This window comes from Haliotis asinina, chromosome 3, assembly GCF_037392515.1.
Source record: "Haliotis asinina isolate JCU_RB_2024 chromosome 3, JCU_Hal_asi_v2, whole genome shotgun sequence".
Taxonomy (NCBI): domain Eukaryota; kingdom Metazoa; phylum Mollusca; class Gastropoda; order Lepetellida; family Haliotidae; genus Haliotis; species Haliotis asinina.
The window spans coordinates 70,812,005-70,839,897 of NC_090282.1; the positions used below are offsets into that span (position 1 = coordinate 70,812,005).

The following is a 27,893-nucleotide window of genomic DNA, read 5'->3' on the forward strand; positions in this document are numbered from 1 at the left end:
CCCTCGACCATCAGGTGAGGTGAAGTAAGATCTCAAGCGCCACATGCTCTCACTCTTACTTCTCCCCACCCTTCTGTCTTGGGTCATCCTTTCCCAACCATAACCTCAGAGTTGCGCTTTATCCTACAAACAATTAACTGGGAGAGGACTGATAATGGATACTTGGATGATATGGAATTAGCGTGTTATAATCCATGTATAACCTACTTCAAATCTGACAGAAGAGAAGCATACACTCTGCAAACAAAGAAATGTTTCAGATGTATATGGTATGCATCTTGTAAATAATCAACATATTGTTTGAATTTGGCACAAGTTATTGTCAATGAGAGGGGTTTTTCGTGGTTCACACAAAACAACGAAATGTCAAGGTGAAGGTCATGTTTTGTCAATATCTTGTATGATCCCCTTGAGAGTCCAGAACTGCCTGGCATCATCGCCCTGGGGAACCAGTCAGACTATGAACTGTTGCCTGGGGAATGTTCACTCACTCTTGCAGTGCTTCTGCCAACTGTTGGAGGTTCCTTGGCTGTTACTGATTGCAAAAGATGATCAAGTTAATCCCATAAATGAACAATTGGATTTAGATCTGGAGACCCCGAGGCCATGTCAGAACTTGGATATTGCAGTTCCTTAAAAAGTAAGTTGTGTAAAGGTGGCATTGTCATGTTGAAATATGTTTGCTTGTGGCATAATAGAACTGGGTGATCAGGTTATCTGACTGGGATGATACCAGTTCGATATATCAATGCTCATGATGTAGATCACGGGATTGGCTGATCAAAACTGTCAGGACTGTCATCATATGGCTGGAGTGAAGAGTCAACATGCTGACTGCCACCATGAGTAAACTTGTACTATCAATTCTGGCTGAAATTGCCACTGTAAGTTATCTTGCAGCTAAATGCAGCTTAAAAACAAGTTTTCACATGTTGGCAAAATAGGCACAAGAAACCAAGGTCTCCTGGTAACAAAGGTCTGCGACTAATCATGAGATAACAGTAGTGAAGAGTACCCACCTCTGATATCACAGAGACGAGCCATCTGTGTGTTCTGACGGATCCCAAACTCGTGTATACTGTCACGAATACTCTGGGTCAGTCCAAGGGATGGCAGGTGGATGACAACTCGCTTCGACATCTTGATACGATCCCAGGCCAAGGCAAATTTCTGGCAGAACAGTGACCACGTTTAGAACAAACATGCAATAACAAATTGATGGATATAAAAAAACATTTTATGGTCCTGACCCCTTGCTTTATATCTTCGTCAAAATTTGTTCAACATGACCATTATTTATTGCATTCTTTTTGTGAAATAATTTTCTAACTGACTACATGCTGACAGGAAGTCCTTCAAACACGAAACTCGACTGGCCTAGGTTTTGTGGTAGCTTGGACTGGAATTCCTTTCATTCCACTGTTATTAATGTTGGAAATGTACACATCATATGCTACAATGAGCAGGTTGAAACCATGCAGCTGACTGGGGAAGTTGCCATGTTGCAAATGTCCCATCATGCATTGTGAAACTTCCAAGGAGTAATAATTATTTAGCTTTACAATTATGACTGGGTTATCTGTGGGCCACACTGAACATGTCTGTCTGGTGTCTCCACTAACCTTTGACCTCATCCTGAAGCTCTCCAACTGGTCTAGTCTGGTCTGCTTCAGCTGCTGCCGGACCTTCACCATCTTGATGTGCATGATCCAGGAGATTGCAATCACACCTGCAGCCCACTTGTGACGCCGGTAGTCCAGGTACACAGACCTGTCCTTGTACCGGCGCCATGATGCCTGAATGTGAGTGGCAGCAACCTCCTGGCCATTGTAACCAAGGTAGCGACGACCCTGAAAAATAGACAATGCACCATTCTCAAATACGACCATCTTGGAAATAAACATGAACATATCTCATTACTTTTTTGGATAGTCACTCATACCAGTGTGTAATCTACTTACATAATGCATCCAAATGCAGTTAACAAAAAAACTTATTTACCAACTAGACTACCAACAATAGGTCACATTCACAAGCATATTTGTATTTAGAATTTACAAAAAAAATGATCCTTTGAGTCTTCGTTAATATGTAATTCAAGGTCAAAGATTTATGCCAGTGACAAAGACATTTTCACAGTCAAGGCAAGGCATCTCTGTTCAGATGGTATAAAGATAGCATTATTCAGTTACATTCAAGCATCTGACAATGTCCATTGTTATAGTGTCTAAGGTACTACACACCGGCCTACGTATGATGGCCTCCACGTCCTCCCGGTTCACTACAACCGTCAGCAGATCATCCACAGTTGGGACCATCTCCAGCTCAAACTCCATGGACAGATCGGCCAGTCTGGAGACATATGTCAGAAACACACAAAGTGTTGGATAGCGCATGTAAAATATCCAAACCATCATCTCACCATTATCCTGCTGGATGGACAGTCTTCACGATGCTACAGGTACCAGCATTATGACTACAGTTTTGTATGAACTGAATACTGATTTTTTTTTTGAAAAATGCAAAATAGACAAGCACATGCTATTCCTAGACTCACCATGTGCCTGGTGATACAAGTGAACTGTTATGGTACAGACTAACCATGATTCATACTAGGGCTGAGACAAGTAACCCAGACTCCCGGGACAGGTAGGTAATGAGTTGGACCCAGGCACCCGTCTCAGTACCCAGACCCGGACCCGGACCCGGACCCGGTATGATCATGTGACTAATTGATTAGACAATGTAATATATTATTCTCTCATGGTTAAATGTTGTATTGTCTTTGAAGATTTAGACACATTTGTGCAGTCACCTGTTTTGGTTAAGATATTGAAAAACTTGAAATTGTAGCCCAGCTGAAAAATATATAGCCACTTCTTACAAATTTGCCATTTCTTACAAATTTGATGTCAGGAACTAACATAATGGGTGTCTGGGTAGGGTAGGGTAATAGAGAGTGGGGTACCCAGGCAGAAAATCTGGACCTGTCCCAGCCCTTTAAATTCATACTCAGGAACATAATTCTGGCACAACAACTGAATGAACACTTCAGCACCTGTATTTTTTTCCAACAAGCATTTTTCAGTTTATAGCAGATCACGACTATCACTCTAGAACACTGATTCATTAGTGACAATAGACTGAGTTCAAAAGTAATTATGACATAGCCCTGATGTAAAAGTTCAAAAATATTTTTGGGTTACAAAGATAAATATATTTGAGGGGCAAACCTCAAGGAGTCTGTGACTCTCTGTAATACGTAACATGGAGCAGTACACAGATGACAGACTCACTTATCTCCACTGATGAAGGCGACCGGCACAGAGTACTTTGTCATCAGTCTCTCCAGATAGCGAATCATTGAAACAATACTGAAAACATGACAGCAGTTGTCAATACAAATGATGGCATTTAGAACATTCATATCCCACTTATGGTTATGAATATAGTTGTTGTATTTATACAATTATTGTATTAATATTTAAGGTAAGTTTACCCTTTTTGACACGAAAAGGGCAAACAATGAGTAAAACAGGTATGGCATGCTCTGACAGAATTCTGTTACACAAAGTTATAAACACTGAACTCTTAAAGGCCTCATTAACAAGAGGTCCACCTAGAGGTCCTTTGTTCAAAACTGCTGAAGGTGTATATTTAACGTAAAACAATGCAGTTCAACAATACATTACACTTGATTCCATAGACAAGAATGTCCTCCTTGGGGTACAAATAGGCATTAAAATGTCTGTTTTAAATCCTATGACAGTTGTAACTATATTTTTCAATAAGATACACAACAAAAAACACATTTTTGCCTTGTGATGGCATCCCTACAAGGCCCGACCAGTCCCCTACTGTCAAGATCAGGTAACTCTGGCCATCTACCTAACGTACCTCACTTTCATGCTGAACATATAACACAGATTGAAGAGAGGTGGGTAGCTGTACCCCAAGGAGGACATTCTTCAAAGAATTCATAATTAACCTCTACAGGTTTATATAATTCTTCTGAAGACGTTTTCCTTGGGGTGCATCTAAGCATAAGACAGACTCCAAAAGAAATTGGAGTCAGGAGTGGCATTTAGCTGTCTCGCAACACCTAAACCTATAATGGAGTAAAATCTACAACTGATACGGAAATAGAACAAACACACTCACTGAGTCATGCATCTGACCGCCAATGTCAATCAGGTGGGGGCATATGGCTTGGGCTTATACGTGATTGGCTGAAATCAACTGACATAAACCCCTGACGCCTCAACCATTCCAATGGAAAGGAATTTATGGGGACAAGCCAAAACAACTGCCTACCCTAATACAGCCTGAACTAGCAAAGCGTGGTGAGAGGCAAGGGGAGGGAAAATATAAAAATCGCTTAAGTTAATAACCCAGGACTCAAGCTAATAAATATACTGCAAACTAATGCTCAAGGGCACCCTTCCGAAAAGACTCTTGAAAGGACCTCAATAAAAACCTGAGAAATTCCCAAATCCTGAGGCCTTGAGGGAAAAGTGCCAATGTACAAAAAACCCCAGAATAGTGAAAAGCAATTCTGTTTTAAGACAGATTAATAGCATATGACTTGCCCTCTCTTGACCAAAGGTGAAGAGGACAGAAGTGACGTATGTACACCTACACCCGACCAAACCCTACAGGGTGGTAAGGCTATACGATGTAGAGATACGAACCATATCAACATTGAACACAGAACCGATACTTGATGATCAATTATCACGTGGTCAGAGGACACACTCCACCAGAGAAGCGAAAAAACTAAACTGAACAAGATCCTTAGAATGTGTGTAAAGTCGGCAAAGAAAAATGAAGGCTTTCTGCCGGGTCCAAAGGGTGATAGAACCGATCCCTTCACTGAGTAGTGTCACTGTGTACTAACAACTAAGGCTGCCTAGGATTTAAAATGGATATTTTAATGCTTATAATGTACCCCAAGGAGGACATCATATGAAAAAGAATCTGGCTGTGTGACTCACCTGCCCCAGGTGAGACAATAGTGCTGCTTGAAGGCCAGGAACTCCGGCTGTGTGTCCCGCACCTTCCCGTTCTGCAATGCAAACCTGTGGCTGAGGGCTTTGAAGTCCCCGCTTGCTGGTGTGGTTGGGGGAGGCTGAAACAGATATAAGAGGTTACAAATGAAGTTAGTCTCATATTCAATCGTTCACAACTGACAATATTTACATAAAAATAATTATTAGCGTGGAAAAATTATAACCCTTCAAGACATCTACAAATTCAAGCTACAAGGGTCTCTAGGCATTTTTATAAGTTTACTATAATGAACTATTGCACTAACATAAAAACGACAATCTATTCACATTGATCTATTTCACCATCTTACCTTTAAAATGAATTAAAAGTCACTATAATTCAGTTTTTGCAACTAGGATAGGAAATTACTTCAATAAAGCTTACTTCTATCTAAAACGTCCTTCTAAATCTACAAACAACTGACTGCTTTTCCACAGTGGGATTTTGCTGAAATACTGCCATGCGTCAGTACTATTTAGGAGAGAAATCTTATTGCTATGACTCGTGTGAAGGAGGGCTCAGCAAAATGTTATAGTTACAAAGTAAACAGAAAATAGCCGTGAACATGGACTTGAAATATATGATGCAGCACAGGACAGTGACTGACAGAAATTGAAGCAAGAGAGACAAGCAATGAGTGAAAACCGAATTAATTCCATAATTACATTTATCATTTAATTAGTATTTTAATTTCGGCCAAATAAACCAATACAATATATGTAGATTTGTCTTAGCATGGGAATACAGATTTCATTTGATAACATCTCTAACAAAAATTACAAGAAGCTTATTTCTAAGCAAAGGACAAGCTCTGACCAGAGACTGTATAATAGATGGTCTCTGCTCTGACAGAACACCTACAAATGTTTAGAGGGAAGCAGCAGTCAGGGACATGAAGACAGATAACTCTTGTCATGTACACAGATGGCAAAAAATAGGAAAACATCTACAGCTGACACATACAGGGAGAGAACAGTATCTACACTGTTACAGATAGCATGAACAGGAGAACTACCCAGGGAGCATGCATTGCCACTACAACTACAAGATATAAAAACATCTAGAAGAAAATGTGGACAGATCTACCCCTGAGGTTTATGGTATGTATAATGTTCTATTGGCACAGTGAGGCTAAAATACCCAAGCAATGTAAAATGGTGAACTACAAATGATTTTTATTTCAACTTTAAAGTAAATAGGGTCATTGTTATGAACTGAAATCATATGGAGACAATTTGGGAATTTAGGTCCTAGTCTCGAACACCTACAGGCATTTAAAGATACTTGTTTTGTATTTTTTCAAATTTGGAGTCTTTTCATAGCTAGGCCAACCCTTTAAAAAGTCACAGATTGTTCTTCAGATCAAGGTCATATCTTGTTCAGATGACCGAACACTGGAATGATGTTATCAGGGTTGACTATTAGGCTGCCTTTCTATCATGTGGCAGACAGTGAGTGGCTATAGTGGGATACATGCAGTCACAGACAGCACAGACAGCACAGTCAGAGGTGACAACTTGTGTTTACCAATGGTGGAAGCTGAAATGTGTACAGGCATCACAACATTTAGTCACCGATCAATGTCCACATGTCTGCAATATCTAGAACATCTTGCTCAGGAACCTTTTCAACATTTATATACAACGTATGTAATCATTTCAAAGGGAGATAAATGATAAACATGGTAAAGTTTGAAATAGTCTAGTCTTTCCGAGATAATGCAATATATTATACAAAAAAATAAAACAAACAAAAACAACAACAGTGGTAAGTAGTGGTAAATCTCAAATGTACAAAGAAGAGAGAAAAAGTATATACGGATGGCAATTTCTTTCATTCTAGAGCACAATGTTTTGATACAGGTTCTTGTATCATTTTCAAATATTCGAGCATGAAACACTGTAATCTAGAAGGAAAGAAGTTGTCATCCATACATACTTGTTCTATCTGACTTCCAACTTCTAAAAATGCCATTAAAAGATGCTGTAATGATGCACTGGCACAGTAGGGTTTTTTTTTTCACGAGTATCAACATGTGGCCAGAAACACTGTGGGAAAATTTTACTGTTTGAAATAATCAAATAACAAAAATGTATTCGTTTCAAGAAAGCAGGAAAATGCAAAGAATATAAAACTGTGCTAAAACGTGGATACTTGATAAAAGTGTTAACACCAGATTCAGTGTGTGTTGATATATATTAAGGCATCAAAATCACACATTAACACAACAGAGTGTAGTACTTGTAATTTCCTTACCAAGCACCTACATTTCATTGAGCATTAACATAAAAGTGTAAACAATGAAAGTTTTCCATTTGTTACTTATAATATATACCGAAAACTATGATAAACAAAGTTTGATCAATTACATGACATATGACATGGCATAAACATGGCAAAGTAATACATCTCAGCTGAAAAACTACAAACAATAGGAAACATACCACTGCTTATCTATACCACTAATGTCTACACGCCACAATCTGTACACTATTAACCTAATGACTAGCTAAGACACAAAAGCCAAGGTGGATCAGTGGCACAACAAAGAACTATTTCTATGGCTACAAGAAAAAGAACATAGCTATGAAAATATTCATTATATCTTTGGATAAAAAATAATACATGATTACAGTAAAACAGATAACACAACTTTACTGATTTTCATAGATAAACATTTGAAATAATTTGTGCTGACAAATAATATTTCTCTACACACTTTGATTTTGTTAAAATTTTGTAAATGAGTAAACAAATCAGCCCCCTCTCCATATTTATGCCCATCAATAATAGTTTGGGTGATACATTTGAATGTTGTAAAGTATTGGATATGTTTGGGGTCTCAAATGCATCTTTGAAAACAGGAAATCAGTAGGTACTCACCAAGGGCTGGAGAGGCATCTCATATGTCCTGATAGTGGCAGGGGTTTTGGAGAAGCCAGTAGCAGACGACATTCTGGTGCGAGCAGACGTGGACCGGGTTTCCGGTGTGGGGCAGACTTTGGATGTCATTGGCGGCATCTTGTTGGAGGAAACATAGGATTCCGTCACTCTGCTATCGTATTGGTTGTCAAGGTGGATTCCAGCATACAGATGATTTGAATCTGGAAGTCAAGATTAACGTTTTTATTGGGATGATGACTGTCACAGTCCACTGGAATTTGGATGTTCAGGTGACATATAACAAGGTAGACTAATGCATATATTCACTACAGAAATGACTAAATGAAGATAGTCTGAGCATACAGTGGGATATACTGAAGAACATTCTACCTACATTTTCCACCTTATATCATGTCCTGAAACCTCATGAAGTAATCTGTCAATGGAATAGACTTGCATGGTCTGTATTGAAGCATTTGTTTCAGGGACTCAGCATGACAGACCACATAAATAGAAGACTGAAAGTCTTCTTCAGACATGACTATGTTGGTAGTTCCATATGTTTGTGTGAAGGTGGAGGAAAGTTGGATCAGTATGTCTGTATGTACTAACAGACCTACCAAAGAAAACTTTCTCACTGTGCAGAAAAATGCAGAAAACTTCACATTAACTTTGGAAACAGCAACACAAACATATTATCTCACTACTGAAACAGTAAACATGACAACAAAAGACTATGACATTTTATATCAGTGACAACAAAAGACTATGACATTTTTATATCAGTGACAACAAAAGACTTTGACATTTTTATATCAGTGACAACAAAAGACTTTGACATTTTTATATCAGTGAACTTAGACCTCTACTGCACATGCACATCCTCCATGACTCTGTCAAATTTCCGAGCAACTGTGAGTTGACTCATGTAGAAAAGTTTTGAACATGTCGAAATAATTCCTGTCAATCCTTTCATACTAATGGAAAGTAAACTAAACAAGTGTGCACACAAGTATGATATTGATAGATGCCAAGTAACACAACAGAAATACTTCAAAAAGGCAATGTAACTTTTGTTCAAAATGGAAAATGGCAACATGTGGGTGAAAACTTCCTCTTCCATGTACAAATAAACAAAATGGAAGTTGCAGGCTTTTTGTTTTCTTATCCAGTTTTAGCTATGTTGCTATTCCCACGACTTTTCTGTGTTTTTCTGCACATAGGAAAGCTTTCTTTGGGAGGCCTGTGAGAACATATTTCCAGGAATGACTGGCAGACCCAGTCAAACTTTGACAGGATGAAGGGATGAAGGAATGTACCTGAGAGGCACAGTCCCTCTCAGCTTACCTGATATTGCTGGTGCTTTGTTCTTGTCCTGAGGATCATGTAGGGGTGCCACCATCTGTTTGACTGGAGAGGGGTCAAGGGTGAGATGGGCAGCTGGAGGTATTAGGCCTCGCTCCAACAGACTGAGGATCCCCATCTGAGCATCGTTCTCATTAATCGGGGGAGGAGCAAGCTGCACACACGAACAACTGTGTTACTATGTCCATCAAAGTAATTCATGACTTCACCCATGAAGAGCCAGGTTAGAATTGGCCTTTAGCGACCCATGCTTGTTGGAAGAGGTAACTAACATGATCTGGTTGTCATGCTCGCTGACTTTGTTGACAGATGTCATTGTATCCCAATGCGTAGATCAATGTTCATGTTGTTGATCACTGGATTGTCTGACCTTGACTCGACTAGTTACAGGCAGCTTCCATACAGCTTGAATATTGTTGTGTGGAATTAAACAACAACCACAAACATTCCTGAATTCCTGACTGACTGATTGACTGACTGAATTATGACTACAACATTGGCCCTATTCCTTACAAAAAGCTTTATAATTATTTCCTAACAATTGAAATTCAAATAATCTTAATCAGTGGTCATGAGATCAATTATGAAGGCTGGCATACATGCACTGTTTAACTTGCTGGAGAGCCAGAATGTAATTATATTGGTTTCTTTAAAAATGCAGCACTCATTTTTTAGTTTGGACCAGACAATCCTGTGCTAAATCACGCACAGTCCTCAGAACAGCTGGGATAGAATGAGATGCACCAACATTTTCAGAGGTTGACAGACCGTTCCTGATACAGACGTCTTCCAACAAGTATTGGTTACTGAAGATCATTTCCAAACAATTAGGCCATGGGAAGATGCTATGATAAGAAAAAGAGATATGAATAATGTAGAATATTCACCAACCAATGCATGTTCATGAAACTACATAAAACAAAATACTGAAAGAACAAAACAAAGTAACAGATATATCTAATCTCATTTTCATCTGAATGCATATTTCCTGCTTTCAAAAATTGTAATTTGAATCCGAATCCCCATATGAAACCTGTATGACAATACCACATTGTGATAAGGCAGATTATACACTGACCCAGCCTGTATATTTGCTTGCAGTGAAATACTGCATGGAAGACACAGCTGTTGTTGTGTTGCCCTTGACTGTATGATGAAATAATCAGACAGTTCAACATCTGCAACACCTGTGATCTGAAAGATTTCACATGTTAGATATTCTGAAAAATGTCTCACCTGAGCATCAACCCTGTTGGCTTTTGGCAACACACTCAAGTGCTCTATAGTTGAACCCATCACTGGCTTTGGTGGAGGCTGAAATTGCAAACAAGGAAACATGAAAAACATTTCTTCACTTATGCCCTTGAGCTCTGCACAATTGTTACACTCATATAATTTCCAAAACCATGAAGGAATAAGGAGAGATAATACTAATTTCATTTTTCTTTTTTCTTTATTTATTTTTTAAATTTCAATTTATTTACTGTCTGAAATTTCCCTTTACTGGGGAGATTATAGTACCAGACAGCATCATCAGTGCTTTGTTTTCATTACTTGCATTTAGAATGGAAAGTGTGAATATTCAACAGGAATTTAAGATTCAAACATTTTCAAATTGATTAGGACTCGTAATATGCCAAAGACATATGCTCCTACATATACATACTCTGGCATCTCTCTTGTCTGCGATCAGTGGCAGCTGGATGCCGTAATTCTCCTGAAGGACATTCCGACTCTGTGAGTTGTATGGGTTATACACTGCACGCAGACCCCACTGTTGTTTGTGCTGACAAAATATTCATACAACATGTTTCTGATTTATACAGATGTTCCTGTTAATCAGTGTGTGAAACAGTTTTGCTACCTAGTCGGCTAGCTATGCCTGAAAGTTACTAGCAAACTACATAATTCACTAACCCAAAATCTAAATGTAGAAACTGAGCAAAATGTTACAGACATTCAAAATACCATCATTTATCAGGATAAATCTTGCATGATTTAAATGTATATTATAGTTTAAAAAGTCGGGGAGAGTGATATCCCTAAAAAACTGACCACATGAAAAATCAAAAGCAAGTCAAGCCAGTGATTGTGGAGATTTTCTGGCCTGACTGAATTTTTACTAGCCACAGGCTAATGGGCTAGTGGCTATTTCACACACTGCTGTTAACATGTGCTTGTCTGTCTATATTCCAGAAATACCAAACAATCTGTAAACATGTCTGGAGCAGAAGAACCAGTGGTCGACATCATGAGCACCTATCTACACAAAAGTGGAAAATGGCTTATTGGGTATGGTAAAGTGCCTCAGCTAAGTAAGCACCATCACTAAGCACCAGTCTATACCACTGGGTATGATAATGTGCCTCAACTAAGTCAGAAAGTCTGACCACTTGATCCCGTTAATTGCCTATTACAAGAAGCATGGTTTGCTGAAGACAACTACCAACCCAGATCTTCACACTGGTGTTTCTGTTCAAACAAGGACGGGTAAATTTACAACTTCCACCTTTCCTAGTGGGCACCTAAAAAGATTTTCCCACATGGGTACAACGTGTGAAGCCCATTTTCTGGTGTCCCCCAACGTGAAATTGCTGGAATATTGCTAAAAGCGGCATAAAACTAAACTCACTCACTCACTCACTCACTCACTCACTCACTTACTCACTCAAAAGATCTCATTGGTTTTTTAATGGTTATTTTTTGTAAAACAAAAATTAGAAACAATCTAACAATACGTATGCGACAGTGAATAATACTGTGTTAAATACAACTAACCAATTTCAACCAAACCATGGCTTGAAGAAACTACCCTGGACTCCGTTTCACAAAGCTCTTGTGGCACTTTGACTATTCTAAGTCAGTGTTACAGTACAGGAAGTATGAATGCTACAAGAAACACTTTGTGAAACGGGGCCCTGGACTGTCAAATCTTACTTGTTGTCCTGGCGTGAGTCCCTGGCTTTGTACTGGTTGTCTGAGGGGTAGTTTAGCCCCTGGGTGTAGTGGCTGGAAAGATGGCCTGCCCCCTAATGCTGTATGTGACTGCTGACTGCAAGGGATAACGAAATATGTTTGCTGAGAGACAATCCAGCCAAACAAACAACATACTACTGACACATAGAGGGTGCATGTAGAGCTGGCACAAACAGTAAAGCACAATAAAAAATATACAACAGTCATACAGCAAGCACAATGTTTGTTTTCATTTCTCATGTGCTCATATACTCACTGTGCCATATCATTCCCATCCATTTTTTGGCACCACTGTTTCTAGAACTGTCCTGACAAGTCTCACATGAGATGAAATCTGTGTCAATTGAATATAATCAGATTACACTGCCCGAAGGTAAGGTCTTATCCTAAACCTTGCGGATCGAAAATGGTTTGCCTATAAAGATGTGTCAGCTCCATAAGGATCAAAAAAGGTACCTAACCCAACCCTAAGTCTTTACCCTATACTGACAGCCAAGGGAAGCAGAACAATTACTGCAATATATAGCACCTGGACAGAGTTAATGGGCAGTAGTGCTATAGCATGGTAACTGCTCTGCAGACAGACGTGAGGGCTATGCCTGGTAAAGTGCACTCTAGCCAGTGATCTTGATTTATTGAAACATCTGAAAAAGAATAAAATCACAATAATGTAATGTAATATAATAATGGTGACATTTTACCTGAGATAACTAGGTTGTTTAGAAACAACCAACTTTCCTGGTTGGCGCAAGTCCCATGTCGTGTCCAGAGTGGTAAAGTGGTCATCCTGGATACTGGAGTCCGACAACGGCAGTGTTGTTACTGAGTTATTAATTTGGTGGACGACTTCTTCAGTACGTCGCTGCAACATGAAAATATAGTTGTGTCATCAGCTGACACAGCAAGACACAAAGAACTGGCTCTGTAGCAACCGTGATTACTGCAGCTTTGTCATGTAAGAAAGGATACTGTAAGATACCTTAGGCACAGTCCTTTATGCATGTACGTTTGATACCATGCTCAACAATACTTCAAATACATATGCATGATTACACGATGCCATTTAGAAAGTGGTCAAATGCAACATATGTCATATTTGGGATTTCTAGTACTTTTTGTTGAGTCCCATCTGGGATTCGAACCCACATCCTCAGACTCAGAGCCAGGCACCTAATCGCCAGCACACAAAGTCAGGCGCCTAGCCTGCTCAGGCTCACACAAAACACAACAGCCATTTGGAACACAGAACAAATCTACATATTATATACCTGCAGCCCTTTTTCTGTCTTGGCAAGGGCTGTCTCCAAGTCAGCTACATTGATGGTGCGACCATCCCCTTGAGCCAGCAATTGTTCTTTCAGCTGTCTTAGATCATCTTGAACCTAAAAACAAATTTATATAATACCAATTAGTGCCTCATAGGGTTCGAAATTAATGTTTTGAGGTAACAAATTTGCTATTCAAAACCTTATTGTGCAACCTGTAAAAAACATAGAGTAGCAACAACTTGGTACCTGGTATTTTTTAGTAAAACCTCTTAGGTTCATTAATTAGCAGTCATTTTCACTCACCAAAACTGGTAATTAAAAATGTTCATTGTGGCTTTTCTTGGTCACTTATGCTGCTACCATGTAAGGGACCTATTTATAAACCAGGTAGCAAGTACTTGCTACATCACAGAAAAGCTACTTTCGAACACTGCCTCAGAATAGCTTCTCATTTGTAATTCATGAGGAGGAAATATTCTCTAAGCCATTCAAGGATTTGGTTCTTAAACACAGAAGACTTATCTAACTGAAAGTAAATGGATAACTAAAACATTGCAACGATATAGAATACTTGAATCTTTATTTATCTAGTTTGTGTTTCAATGAACCATAATAAAATAGCCCATGCCCACAAATGGACTGCTGTTTACACTTAACAGATTAAAAAATGCATTTTGCAGCCAGTGTCATTAAAAACAGCAGAAGCCTCCTCTATCATGTCTCTTGAGAGGCATTCTTCGTTTTGCATAGTATATGAACACATCAGTGCAAAAAATGTTGACTAATAGTAGAATGAGTCTGTAGCATTATAGGTACTAAGGCACTCATAATATTAAGTTCTTCAAAGGCTTTTCTTTGGCCGTGATAGCATTTGTATATTTGTATTAAACAAGAAGTGCTGAAATCCACACTTGTCATGTCTGCGTGGACATTTCAGAGTCGGATTGTCAGTAGCTAAGACTTGTAGTCTATATGTATTGAGACCTATTCTTTTTTAATGTATGTTATCTGCCATTTGTCATATCAAGGCTCAATGGAGTTAAACACATAATTGACATATATAATAAACTTGAATACTGGGGTAACAATTTACTAATCAACAGACAAACATTGTAAGAGATTAGGTAAATAGTATGACAGTTGGACAAACTAGCCATGGTGATTCAAAACATTTTACAACAGTCCTGAATCCTAAATGCCATTACATAAATGTATTACACTGCATATTAATAAGTTATACATTGTCCCTTTTTTATGTTCTATAAGGAATACTATTGCATTTAGTCATTTCTCTGTTTATGTCAGGTTTGAACACTTGCTGAAATGTGACACTGTCTTCAACATTATGAAACCTAGCTATTGTTTTAAAAATCTATGGATGTTGTAGGTATGCACTCATTGAATCTATCAAGATGATGAAATGTTACATATAAACATATGCAACAGACAATGTTTAGTTTGATTTATCTAACTCTGAGACTGTTGATGTCTAAGGTCAGTGAACATCTACAATAAACACATTTTGACAGCCTATAGGAATCTTATCTTAATGCCTTGGATCTATCATATTTGTCATCAAGAACCCCCTGGGCTCGACAGTTGACAGACTCAAGTAAATCCCTGAGAGCCAACTGTAGATCTACTTGTCAAGGGGAATCGGTACTGTTTGTATCCTCTCCCTGCATGACTACCATGCCAGTTTAGTATAATGTTACAGAACTTAAACTGTTTTAGTGTATTATAAAGAATGACTTCATATGCAAGCCCACACGGTGTTCTTTCCACTGACCGTAAGGAACAAGGGAAAAACAATTACCTGAAGGTATGAGCTGTCAAGCAAATAAGCCCAGTTACCCTGACTGTTGGATCTGATTCTGCAGGAAATGTTTTTGATTCGAGCTTGCCAAATGTAGATTTACACTGTAATCAAGCTGATTAATACACACGACATACAGCCCGCATTTTATTTGTAACCTCCCTCCAAAAATCTAGTGCTGCGGTGAAAATGTCAGGGTATAGGTCATATTCACATTGCATACTTCATTACCTCCGAAAATGGGTGTCACTTTGACACGACCCTTATCATTCTGTTGAAGGACTTACTTTGACGAGGATCTGGCCAACATCTTCGGGTTTGGTTTCAAACTCAGTCATAACTGGCATTTTTGAAGCCTCGATGGTTATTTATTCCCTTCACTGCTCTTAATTAAACTTCATCATTGATGTTTATAGACGAGGGGCTATCAACAACAATCCGAGGTACGATCCACATGTCGAGCCCCTGACGTTTCGCAGCAACAGATCAAACAGCAAGAAGTAATGACGTAGCACACAGTCAACAACAAACATGGCGGCGCCCTGTGCATTATTTGCCTCTTGTACTAGCGCCTTCGCTCCAGATGAGTTTGTAAAACGTGAGTAATATGATCTGATTGGCATCGTATATACTTGGTTCAGTCACCCGAGATGGGTAGATATATGTACATCTAATGCTGACGTTACGCCTCATGATTCAACAGTGTGGCTCCATTTTTAGAATCGACTAAGAGCATACACAGTAAAATAGTTGGCCACGCCTACTTTTTAGAAGTATTCGTATTTCCTAATTTTGATGTCACTGCATTTCTGCATGAGGATATTAACATCATTCAAGTTTTGATGACCTAGACTTAGATTTCATTCAAACCCTTTTTGAGAATTTCCTCGCATAATAAAGGAGTTTGGAAGTTTCTCATTAAAAACTAGCCTATAATATTTTTGAAAATTTTCACCAAATATTAATGACATACATGTTCAGTTTTAGTGAAAGGAAGGAAAAGGGAAATCTATGCACAACAGTGGTCTTAATGAGGCATCTTTTCCTGGGCATGATATGAATTTCCATCTTGTCCAAAAACTTATTTTTTTCATGCTGAGGAATCCCATAAACCTTTCATCCTAATGATGATATAAAACTAGTTTGTATGGAAATATATAGTTTGTGAAATAATTCGAAAAATGTTCAAATATAGCCTGATTTGGCTGATAAGCAAGGTAGGCAGAACGGCCTACAAAATCCAGTTCAGCCTGGCAGATCGCCAGGGTTTCCTAACCTGAATAAAGTTGTGAGAATTTAGCATTTGATTAGGCACAGGTAACTTTGTGTTGATGAACATCTGTTTAAAAACAAATGAGTGTGTATATTATGTAGATATATGTCCTTAAATGATCTTAACTTTCATGCTCATACAATTCATTTCTGTTGAATATATGTCCCTTTCAAGTATTTTCTTGTCACAGTGAATATTTCTTTTGTATTGTTGCAGTAATTTTAGGAACAGAGAATCTCCCCACTGCTCAGCATGTTACAGAGTCTGTAAAAGCCTATGACTGGCACATTGATACCAAGTACTACACTGCCGATGTAAATCTGTGCACATCACTAAGCAGAACCATTGGGAATCAGGAGTTTGCTACATCAGTGCAGGCCTTTATCGTGTACTTTGACCCTAAACAGGTACCGGTTCTTTGTTAGTTGTTAAAAGTAGCACTCCAAGTGTCAGGGAAATTTCAGGTCCTGTGTTCTTTTTGTTCATGCCATACAGAATTCATTTTCTGCCTCTGAGACACCACCATGAGTGGAATCTTCCAGTCAACCAATTGGCTTTAAGGTATCTGAATTCCGAGTGCTATTAAGTGAAGTTTTCGCAGCATCATATTCAAAACTGAAAAATTGAAGCCAGATGGCTTATAAATTGGCAGCTGACTACCTTCATTTAGCATGTTTAGATTTTAAAATGGTAGGCCTTAAGAATTCCCTCAGGAGTTACTTGACACAACCTTCCTTGTAGGTGTCCTCATACTTCTGTGGGTATAGATCTGATTTTGTCGTAAGCTTTGTTGGTCAGAGATAAAAATTTAACATGCTGTACTCTTTGATCTCTAAGCACCATGCATTGCTTGAAGGTTATGCCTACCTATACTGGACAAAAATAAAGATAATTATACGCAAAATTTTGAAATTTTGAATAGTGAGGTATTTATTCATTGACAAAAGGACAAAATATCAATCATAAAAATACCAATATCCTTAACTTATTTGTCCAGCATATAAACAGTCAAGGATAGACCGGAATTGTCAAATCCAGCTTGTCAACAGCTCGTTAAAAGTGGTTAAAAGATTTGAGCAGAACGTGTTAACATGTTTATATTCTGGCTAGTCAGGAACTAACACACCATGTCTAACCCTGACATTGCACACATGCATTTGGAAAGGAAGACTATTCACTGTTCATAATTATTTTCACGTTGAAAATATTTTTTTTGTTTAACAAGTTGAATGGGGCTTGGTGGGTGAGTTGTCTAAGGTACGTACCAAACAAGTTATCCAGAGAGCTTGAGGTGCTGGGATCGAACCCACCTGTGAACATTTGTGAAAACTTTGGAGTCAGCTTTGTGCACAAACTCTTTCAGTGTTGTTTTAACCCCTAGTGTACACTACATAATCTCGTGCACTTAAAAGCAACCCACAAATCTGTTGGTAAATGACCAAATGGTGGCCACAGTAATACATTCAAACAAATAGTTGCTGGTGCAGCAACATTCAGTAAAACTAAAACTTGGACAAATGTGATTATGTGTCCCAGTCCACCCAGCTGCAAATGGGTACCTGAAAGGATGGGAAAGCCACAGTGACTGCAAGAGTAGTATGATGCCAAGGGAGTTGAGATTGATAATACAATGTGCCATTTGAGATTGACATCCCATGACCAAGGTAAAACAACTTATGAAGTGCTGTAGACTGATCTGGAAACAGTTCAAATAGGGCACTTTAGAAATGTGGCATATAATAACATAGCAAAGGTCTGTCAGTGTCAGGGATAGTAATATATTTCAAGTCTTCCACAAATTAATTACAAATTGTTAATAAGATTCCTGTCTAACAGGAACCATATTTTTAGTTATAGCATCCACATACAGTTGTTTCATGTGGAAATATTTTATGTTTCCAGGAGTCTACATTTGAGTTGGTGAAAGCATGGATGCCATATCTTGAACAGATTGAGCCAGAGATTCTAATACTTGTTTGTAACAACAGCTCTCATACTGACGGTTGGTCGATGTAGTTTCTGCAGTACTTAACATATCATTTGTGGTGTTGTTTGATAGTTCTCTGGACCTGTGAATCTACGGGGTAGAATAGGCCTTCAGCAACCCATGCTTGCCATAAAAGGTGACTATGCTTGTTGTAAGAGGCGACTAACAGGATCGGGTGGTCAGACTCGCTGACTTGGTTGACACATGTCATCGGTTCCCAATTGTGCAGATCGATGCTCATGATACTGGTCACTTGATTGTCTGGTCCAGACTCGATTTTTTACAGATCGCCGCCATATAGCTGGCATTTGCTGAGTGCAGCGTAAAACTCAGCTCACTCACTTATAGTTCTTTGTTTTCACATAGTTGGGTGCATATTGGAAATAATGTTATTTACTGATAATAAAATAGACGAAAAGACATGTTTTATGGACCTCCACTCATACTTTGACAGAAGTGGCTGTTGTGGAGCTTTTATTTTTCGTAGAGTAGGGAAAACAAAAAAAAAAGGTTTTTAAAACTGAATATGAAAGATATGATCATTAAGTTATTGTCCAAAATGAAAGTGATGTCTTCATTGTCCCTTTTTTCTCTTTGCTGCAGCTGTGGGTAGAATATCTGCACAGCAGTGGTGTATAGACAATGGCTTTGAGTTGGTGGAGCTGAATCCAGAGGTGGATAACGAAGACGAAGGTATGTGGATGGTCTTGGCATGGCGGCAGGAGGGAGGGTTATTTAAACTTATTGTTTATATTCCAGAAACATCTTCAACAACCCATACATGTTGTAAAAGCTGACTAACGGGTGGTCAGGCCTGCTGACTCGGTTGACACATGTCGTCTAACCAGTTTTGCACATCAGTTACCCCGCACTCAGCAACATTACAGCTATATAGCGGTTGTCTGTAAATAATGGAGTCTTGACCAGACAGTGCAGTGATCAACAGCATGGGCATCTATAATGCAATGGTTTCACAATGATATGTGTCAATCAAGTCAGTGGGCCTAACCATCCTATCCCTTCAGTCACCTCTTATAACAAGCATGAGTGGCTGAAGACTATTTCTAGCCTAGATTTTCTTGGGTGTTTCAGCTGGTAATGTTGCAATTCATTGACACCTAATTGTATCTTGAATGAGCTTTGGCCCATTATGTGGGCATAGTGTGCTCTGAGAACTTACTATGATTGCTTTTCTAGTCCTTGGAGATAAACACAGGTAGTCTAGCAAAGGTTGTCATGTCTGTAGGATTAGACAACATGCAGTCCACTAGGGGAAAGGTGACTGACTTCAACAAGTATGGTTTAAATATAAAAGGTAAATTTGTTTGATATGATCATCATATGAGGGCGATGGTGTTGCCTAGTGTTTAAAGTGTTGGCTTGTCACATTGAAAACCTGGGTTCGATTCCCCACATGGGTAAGATGTGTGAAGCCCATTTCTAGTGTCCTACAGCATAACATTACAGGAATATTGCTAAAACCATAATCACTCCTCACTCACATATGTACATACCAGTAACAACAACCCACCTGTACTTGTATTTGTAGATCTGGAAGATGACTTTGTGGAGACAACTGGAATTAAGAGGATTATTCAAGCTCTTCATGCCCACACATGGCCGAATCTGATTTTGAAACGTAAGACTCATCACTTTCTAGAACAATGTTCAAGGTCTATATTGAGCATTCCTATCACTTACTCTTTAGTAAAGCTGTCTTTCAGGGATATTGGCATGTTTAGGTTGTTGTGTTGTAAGAATTTGATCAATGCTCTTTTAACTTGTTTATATAGGTTTTCTGCAAAAATCGGAATACAGTCAAATTGCGATGAGTTGAATGCCAGCGTCTTGAATATTGTGCATAACTCGAACTAACTGTCGGTCCCAACAATTTTTTCTACTCTCATAAACATACCTATGTCTCAAATACACTGATGATTTGAATTTATTAGTTGGGTCCCAGCGATTCAACTCATCAGGATTTGACTGTATATGGATCTCCTATAGTTAGATTATCCCTGTGGTGTTTGAATCCAAGTATCCGTGTATCTGTAACTTCAATGTTAGGTGAAATACAGCAAGACTTGATTTCCTATTATCAGGGTATGAAATAAGCCAAAAAACCCAGCCAGACATCAGGGCTGGTAAATTCAACATGTTACCAGTACAAACTGGATTTAACCAGACCAGATACCAAGAATTCACTCAGATGTATGGGAAAGTTTAAAATTTGCACCAGACCTTCGGGCTTGCTTAAGGTAAATTTAGACTGTCCGTCAGGAATCTAGCCCGTCTTGGGCGGTTGGACAGGGGTTATATCATACTCTGCTATTATCAGTTTTTACCAACGATGAATGTAGCAGAGATAACCCATTTCCCGTTTGGAATGTATTGTCAGTAATATGAATGGTCCTGTTTCAGAAAACCCTGTGATTGGTAGTCCTTACTATCGTCAGCTTTTGAAGGAAGAGTCCGAGCTTAAAGCAAATGAAGTCAAATCGAATTCCAAGGACTCCTGTGATAATGAGACAGTGTCAAATAATGACAGTGAGAAATCTGGGACAGGATCCCACTCAGAGGGTGAATCAGGACACTCTGCCCAAGGGGCACCTGATGGGGGTGAGGAACCTGTTGTGGATGGGGCACCTGAAGGGGATGGGGCACCTGTTGTCAGCGAAACAGAGGAAGCTTCTACAGACAAAGCTGAGGGAGGGAAGAAGACTAAAAAGGAAAAGCCTTGTAAGGATGAAATAATAGGTGAGTGACTGCTGGTTGGACAACCTGTTTGTGCTTCATCTCAAGGACTGGTAGATTAACTCATCACACCAAAAACTTTGATTACAGTCTGTGACTCCCATTTCTGACGTCTCCTGTCATAATATTTCTAAAATAAAAAGTGTATTCTGAAAAGTTGATTTAAGAACTGAGTCGCTCAACATTTGCATTGTTAACCCTGTTTGGGAAGATCTTACTGAGATGTTTACACTTGTGCAGTCATATCACAACAATTCAAAATATGCATTATATGATAGTATTGACTAGTAACAGTTTAAGGTAAGTTATTTAATTATGAGCAATGTTTATATTTCATTATGATGATATTTTGCATGTTTAACATGGCGGTAAGGTAAATATGTGTATTACGGTCTGATGCATGTCTCTTTGTGGCAGTGTTAGCCAACGCCTACAGGTTCGGGAAACAATTCTAGAAAGAGTCATACATCAGACCATTCCTGACTGACTCAACTAACAAAATACCTGGGGATATTTCAAGGTTTTATCTAAATGCCAATAAGTGACAGCAAATCTTTCACAATAATGGTTTTATTTTATTTGGAAGATCGCCAGTGACTATATAACATGTAAACAAAATGGTGTCTGCCTCTTTGACTGGATTTTTAAAATCAGGGAGGCATATTATGACAAGTTTAAACTGCTTTGAAAATGGTTAGTCATGTGTAAGTTGAGTGTGCAAATAATTCAATGTGTAAAATAGTTTAAATAAATCAGTGAAAGTCTGTGAAATAGCTGTCTGCATAGCGAACTCAAAACCAGCTAATTACACTGTTTAGCACTCCATCCACTGCTAGTGTTCCCCCTTGTGTTCAGAAAGGGCAGGGTAAATTCATGGAAAAGGGCACTTCATAACCTCAAAGGGCATTTTGGTGAAGATTATTAAAAAAACAACAAAATGTATAAGAAGTCAAATTGTCTTATAATTTCAATTCTAAAGTTTGTTTTTACTCTTCTTAGTTTGTATTTTAAGACTAGAATTTGAAAAAAAGCATTTCAAATCTTCAAAATACACAGTCGTCATAGTAAACGACTGTGATTGAGGCGAAAAAGGGCAGGGCGCAAAATAAAAAGGACTGGGCGCAAAAGTCAAAGGGCAGGGCGTTGCGCCCTCCTAAATGTGCCTACGGGGATCACTAACTGCACGTGTCATATTATAACATCATACCATTGTTAGTGATACAGCTTGGTGGTTACTGGGTGGGGTGACATGGAAACTTGTTAAAGCTTCATTGACCTGAAATTTTCAAGTATTTTACACAAAGGTAAGACAAGACATGATGACCGACAGTTCTTTGTGACAGACAATCTTCTTCCTGATGATGACATGGCGTTGTTGGCCTCCCTGGGGAATGAAGATGGTGGGGAGGAGTCCTTTGAAGAGATGTTTGAAAAGCTACGAGTAATGAAAGGTGATATTTACACTTTGGATGTCTATTAGCAAACATGTTTGTATTGCTATATATTGTTATGCAGGTACCCATATTGCATTATATATTGGTTGCTAAAATTTCTGACAGTGGGTGACACTGATTGTACACGCAGATCTTATTGTTGATTAGACACTGAGACCCTAGAAATATATCTTATGGTTCTGATAACAGCAAGCTAAAAATTATGTTGGGCAGTTAGTGAATTTGTTTTGATTTTAACACCACTCTGTGGTATGTGAAGTGTCCCATTTGTGGATGAAAGTCTGTGAAGATTTGAACTTAAATCAAAGGGCAAGTCACAAAACTTGTATACTGGTTCTGAGAAAAACTATTGCAATACTGATTGCCTGAAAAGTGTATTGTGGTATACTGTCGATAATGCCTTGCTGTCCTAGATTTTTGAAGCTCTCAGAATGCTAAGATAGTCAGAAGTTAATGTTAGTGCATGGCACTTACAACTATCTAGGCCCTATTTTATGCCTTGGTTAATTTAATGTATGTCATGCATCCCTGGTATAGCCAGAAGCCTTATTAATTGAATCTCAAATGCATGTGTATATCTTGAATTCTTGAACCTGATGCTTTAAATTGTTTTGTTACAAATTATGAAACTTACTTTCTGGAGGTGAACTCTTGATCATGTCAAGATTGTAAGGGAAAGTAACTAGATGGATTTCAAATATAGGTTTATACTGTAGAATATGTTATACATCTGCAACAATGTAGGTGAACATGTAATGTATTTGCAGAGAAAGCTGAAGTCATGCCCATGGACCAGAGAAGAGCATATGCTGAGAAAGTGAGTTGTCTCCCTTCTTTTCCCTGTTGGCTATTTTATGTTCATGAAGACACAGCCTAATGTCATAATTGGACCTCTGTGTTGGTTGGGTTAAAATGTTGAAACCGCTAATGTTTATTTACCTATATGACATCAGTTGTGAGGAATTCTAAAATGTGTGTATTTTCTTTTTGTATGTAAATTGACTCTGCATAAACCAAAGCTGGCTTCTAGGACTGTTTTTCCATCTGGAGGCTATTCGCCATCCTTGATATTGCCAAGGTATGCATTCTGATAGTCTCCACTATACCCTGGATGCATCCACGGCTGGGCGCAATAATTTCATTACCTCCCTTTCTCCACATTCTTAGAGTAGCCAATCAGCTAAGCCGCCATTACAACCAAACTTGCCATTGTCAACAAAGATAGCAGTCGCAGATTTAGTCGGAAATCATAGACAAATTTATAAGTCTGAAACTTTAGAAAATATATTCAAGAACTCCTTCTACCTCTTTCAGACAACCTCTGCATTATTTGTGTTGCCAAATTTAATCAGTTTGATAATTTCAGTAGCGCAAGTGAGTGAGTGAGTGAGTTTAGTTTTACGCCGCACTCAGCAATATTACAGCTATATGGCGGCGGTCTGTAAATAATCGCGTCTGGACCATACAATCCAGTGATCAACAACATGAGCATCGATCTGCACAATTGGGAACCGATGACGTGTGTCAACCAAGTCAGCGAGCCTGACCACCCGATCCCGTTAGTCGCCTCTTACGACAAGCATAGTCGCCTTTTATGGCAAGCATGGGTTGCTGAAGGCCTATTCTACCCCGGGACCTTCACGGGTCCAGAAGCGCAAGTGAGTTGTGACTGGTTTGCTCAACTTCTAAGTGTAGACCCCTGATTGGCTAGAAAGTCAACCAAGGGAGATAATGAAATGGTCGGGTTGAGCCATAGATGCATGCAGGGTGTAGTGGAGACTTGTTAGAACGAATGCCCGAGGATGGCTACTCACTGGAGCAGTAGGACGTTTCTTCACCATTATTTGCCATATATATCTGAAGTTGTTGTAAAACCTTTTTCTTTGGTCTAAGGTTTTTCTCGTTTGTAAACATCAATAGCAGCATTGGCGGCTGAGCGGTTAGGTTCCGACTTTGTGTGCTGGCAATTCTGTGCCTGAAATATGGGTTCGAATCCCAAATGGGTAAATTTTTGTTTACCACTTCATGTTATTATGTCGGCATGTTTATGATGCTGATTACTCTCTGAAAGGGAAACCATTCCAGTATTAATACTTTGCATACTGTTGATGTTTGTGTAGCAGGGAGAAGTGTCATATCCCTCAGATATGACAGTCTAAGTAAACTTAGTCTGTGTATTTTGTTACACTCCACCCCAATGAGTCTAACAAAACCTAGTAGAAGGTCGTGTCAGGTAACCTTTGAGCTACTTATTACCATCCAATCAAACACGAGACGGTTTAATAGATTTAACCAATCAAACGGCTACTATTTAGGGATCGGAGGGACTTTCCAAATATTCAGATCACTGACACAGATCTCTCCACAAACAAAAGTCTGCATATACCACAGTTAATTGACCTGCAGTATATACGCTTTGGGGTTTCTGATCACATGGTTACCATTAGCTAATATTTTTGCAAGATGACATCCTTGAATATTGCCTAAAAACACTACTTTCGGCGACTGTTTACTCACCGTTGTCACGGTTGTACGTACGCCGTGTGCATCACCCGGAAGCAAGCATACGCTAAATAGCATTCGGAATCCTTGGGGTACGAACCTTTTTGAGATAAAATGTTCAAAAGGTATGAGCGAATGTCCACTTTCACGATTTGGTAAGCTGTGTTCTGATTGGTCAATCTCAAAGGTTACCTGATGCAACCTCCCATAAGGTTTTGTTAGACTCAGTAGTGGAGTGTAACAAAAAGTACTGAGGATAAGTTTACTTAGACTGTCAGATATATCTTCTGTATGTCAAAACTTGTGTGTTGAGGTTAACCTATGTCAGGGATGGCAAGTGATTCCAGCTGAAAATCAGCTGGGGTTCTGGGGGCCTCAACAATGTATCTTTGTGAAATTTTTAAATTTGATAGCCAAGACACATGATATGTGAGACCTCACCCCTCCCAAGATGGATTGACTTGAATTAAAATCCGTGGATTCACAGAAAATTGCAATCCCTGCTCTATAGTCGCGCATTTGTTTTGAATCCCAGTATAGGCCTCAGAAATGGATATTTACAATCACATTTGTTTCAGATCGCAGTGTCGTTTTGGAAAGCTATTGGAGGTGATGATGATGAAATCCAGGGATTGGAGGATCTGGAAGATGAACTGATGCCTTCTTGAAAGGAGCATCGCCTGATGCAGAAGCTGGTCTTCTGTGAACATTCCACCAATGTAACCATAGTAACCTGGGAATGGCACCAGATGAATGTTGTGCATATTGTGACAAAGCCAGGTATAAACCTGTTGCAGATGTTTTTCTTCAAATTGATCACTAAATAAAGTCTGTGTCTGTGACCATTCAGTTGCTGTGGGTGTAATAAAACTTTAAAAGAGAGGCAGTTTAAACTGAAGTGTACTTAGTTAAAACGATGATACACACAGTGTGTGAAATATCCACTATACTACTAGCTCGTGGCTAGTAAAGATCCAGTCAGGCCAGTAAATCTACAGTTACTGCCCTGACTGCTAGTGAATTTCCATGGGGGTCATTTTGTAAATAAATCACTCTCTCCAACTTAAGTTATAATACACTTACAAATCATGCAAGATTGTGTCCTGATAAAAATGTTCATCATAGCAGCTTCATGATGAAAACTGTGTCATGCCAACACAAGATCACATGCTCATCTATTTTAAATTTGTATTTTTAGCTTCTACTTTCAAATTTCAGGTAGTGAATTATTTTGGGGTTACTAACTTTCAGGACTAGCAAAATTTGGAGACTATTTTGCACACTGGATACAGTTTCAAGTCAGAGTACCAGTAGGTATTTCCTGCGATGAACTACAACTGTTTGAAGAAGGAATTTGGGAAATGATAATATTGCATGATGCAATGAAAAGAGCAGTGGTATTTAATTGTAACCTTTGTTTACTGTGAATGGCAAATTGTCACAAGAGATATTGATTGTTGGTAACTTTGGCTCATCTTGGAAATATACATGGGAAGAGAGTTTGCCCACAAAAACATGTTTGACTTGACGCTGTTCACTGGTCAATGACATATTCAACATGATCTTAATAACCTGAGAATGTGATGGTTTCAAAACACAAGATTTTGAGTCTTTAAAGCTGGGTTAGGTTTATAATTCATCTGTGTTGTAAACTGCCCATTTGCTGTAAACATTGTATATTTTATAATGAAGTCAAGATTTAAGAAAATCTAGCTTGTCTTTTCATTGCTCTACATTCATATATTTTCTGAACACAATATATACTGGCTGAAGGAGCTACAGAGTTTACAGGAACATGTTGAATGCAGTTAGGGAGACGTAGCAGCATGAACATGCCTCACTACAGGGGCTGTGGGGTAGCCAAGTGGTTAAGTGTTTGCTCATCACACTGAAGACCTGGGTCAATTCCCCACATGGGGAAAGATCATTTCTTTTGTGCCCCAACGTGATATTGCTGGAATATTACTAAAAGCGGCACAAAACAAAAGCCATTCGCTCATCACTACAGTAGGACCGAAACACATTTGTGAATAACATTAGTAAGGCTGCAACGATTCACACAGACCTTGATTTTTCGATATTGGACCTTCGGTTCATTCATTTTTAATTCTTCACACGAGTTAAAACAAGATTTAATTTAACCCTCAGAGATTGTTAAACAAAACATATCACACTGAAAACCATTTCCAAATTTGACTGGGAAATCAGGAATATAAATGGTGTAACTATTTCAAGCAAATAAAATATGATGTTTAGACACAGAACATCACTTCTGGATCTTTCAAATCAGCTTCCTTGAAGATGAAATGCTCCCAAACTGTAAGCTTTGAGTGAGTCAGCTTCTTAAACATGACCGGCATCAACTAACCACGTTTCACCTCATTCCATTGCTCAAAACTAGAGCTGAGTGAAAATTATGTTCTCGCTGTGTGGAAAATTTAAATAGATACTAGTATACAAATATTGAATCAAAATGATAATGGTTATAGGAAATCAAAACTAAGGTGTCAGATTCAGTTTTTGGTGACTCAAACTGAATCTTTACAGCCCTTTGTATTGCTAACAT

General features: G+C 38.7%; 2 protein-coding genes across 2 annotated transcripts in view; one reads left to right on the top strand and one right to left on the bottom strand.

Moving 5' to 3' along the window:
* LOC137278404 (IQ domain-containing protein H-like) overlaps positions 1 to 15,837 on the bottom strand; it is a 41,009-nt gene extending 25,172 nt beyond the window's left edge. Inside the window, exons 1-13 of the mRNA XM_067810705.1 lie at positions 15,645 to 15,837; positions 13,542 to 13,655; positions 12,975 to 13,135; positions 12,235 to 12,349; positions 10,964 to 11,083; positions 10,534 to 10,611; positions 9,280 to 9,451; positions 7,933 to 8,153; positions 4,995 to 5,128; positions 3,297 to 3,374; positions 2,244 to 2,352; positions 1,623 to 1,850; positions 1,020 to 1,170 (exon numbers count right to left, since the gene is read on the bottom strand). Coding sequence (XP_067666806.1) covers positions 1,020 to 1,170; positions 1,623 to 1,850; positions 2,244 to 2,352; positions 3,297 to 3,374; positions 4,995 to 5,128; positions 7,933 to 8,153; positions 9,280 to 9,451; positions 10,534 to 10,611; positions 10,964 to 11,083; positions 12,235 to 12,349; positions 12,975 to 13,135; positions 13,542 to 13,655; positions 15,645 to 15,704 — 1,741 coding nt within the window. The 5' untranslated portion in view covers positions 15,705 to 15,837. The remainder of the gene's footprint in view (positions 1 to 1,019; positions 1,171 to 1,622; positions 1,851 to 2,243; positions 2,353 to 3,296; positions 3,375 to 4,994; positions 5,129 to 7,932; positions 8,154 to 9,279; positions 9,452 to 10,533; positions 10,612 to 10,963; positions 11,084 to 12,234; positions 12,350 to 12,974; positions 13,136 to 13,541; positions 13,656 to 15,644) is intronic.
* LOC137278405 (alpha- and gamma-adaptin-binding protein p34-like) lies at positions 15,828 to 27,035 on the top strand. Its single transcript, XM_067810706.1, has 9 exons — positions 15,828 to 15,955; positions 16,847 to 17,037; positions 18,533 to 18,632; positions 19,221 to 19,310; positions 20,167 to 20,256; positions 21,039 to 21,374; positions 22,715 to 22,822; positions 23,593 to 23,642; positions 25,906 to 27,035. The coding sequence occupies exons 1-9, from the start codon at positions 15,889 to 15,891 to the stop codon at positions 25,993 to 25,995; spliced, it is 1,122 nt and encodes a 373-aa protein (XP_067666807.1). The 5' UTR covers positions 15,828 to 15,888; the 3' UTR covers positions 25,996 to 27,035.
* The last annotated feature ends 858 nt before the right edge of the window (positions 27,036 to 27,893 follow it).

Coding starts and splice junctions, on each gene's coding strand:
- LOC137278405 (XM_067810706.1), top strand. CDS start 15,889: ATGGCGGCGCCCTGTGCATTATTTGCCTCTTGTACTAGCGCCTTCGCT. Junction 15,956..16,846: donor TCCAGATGAGTTTGTAAAAC/GTGAGTAATATG, acceptor GTATTGTTGCAG/TAATTTTAGGAACAGAGAAT. Junction 21,375..22,714: donor TTGTAAGGATGAAATAATAG/GTGAGTGACTGC, acceptor TCTTTGTGACAG/ACAATCTTCTTCCTGATGAT.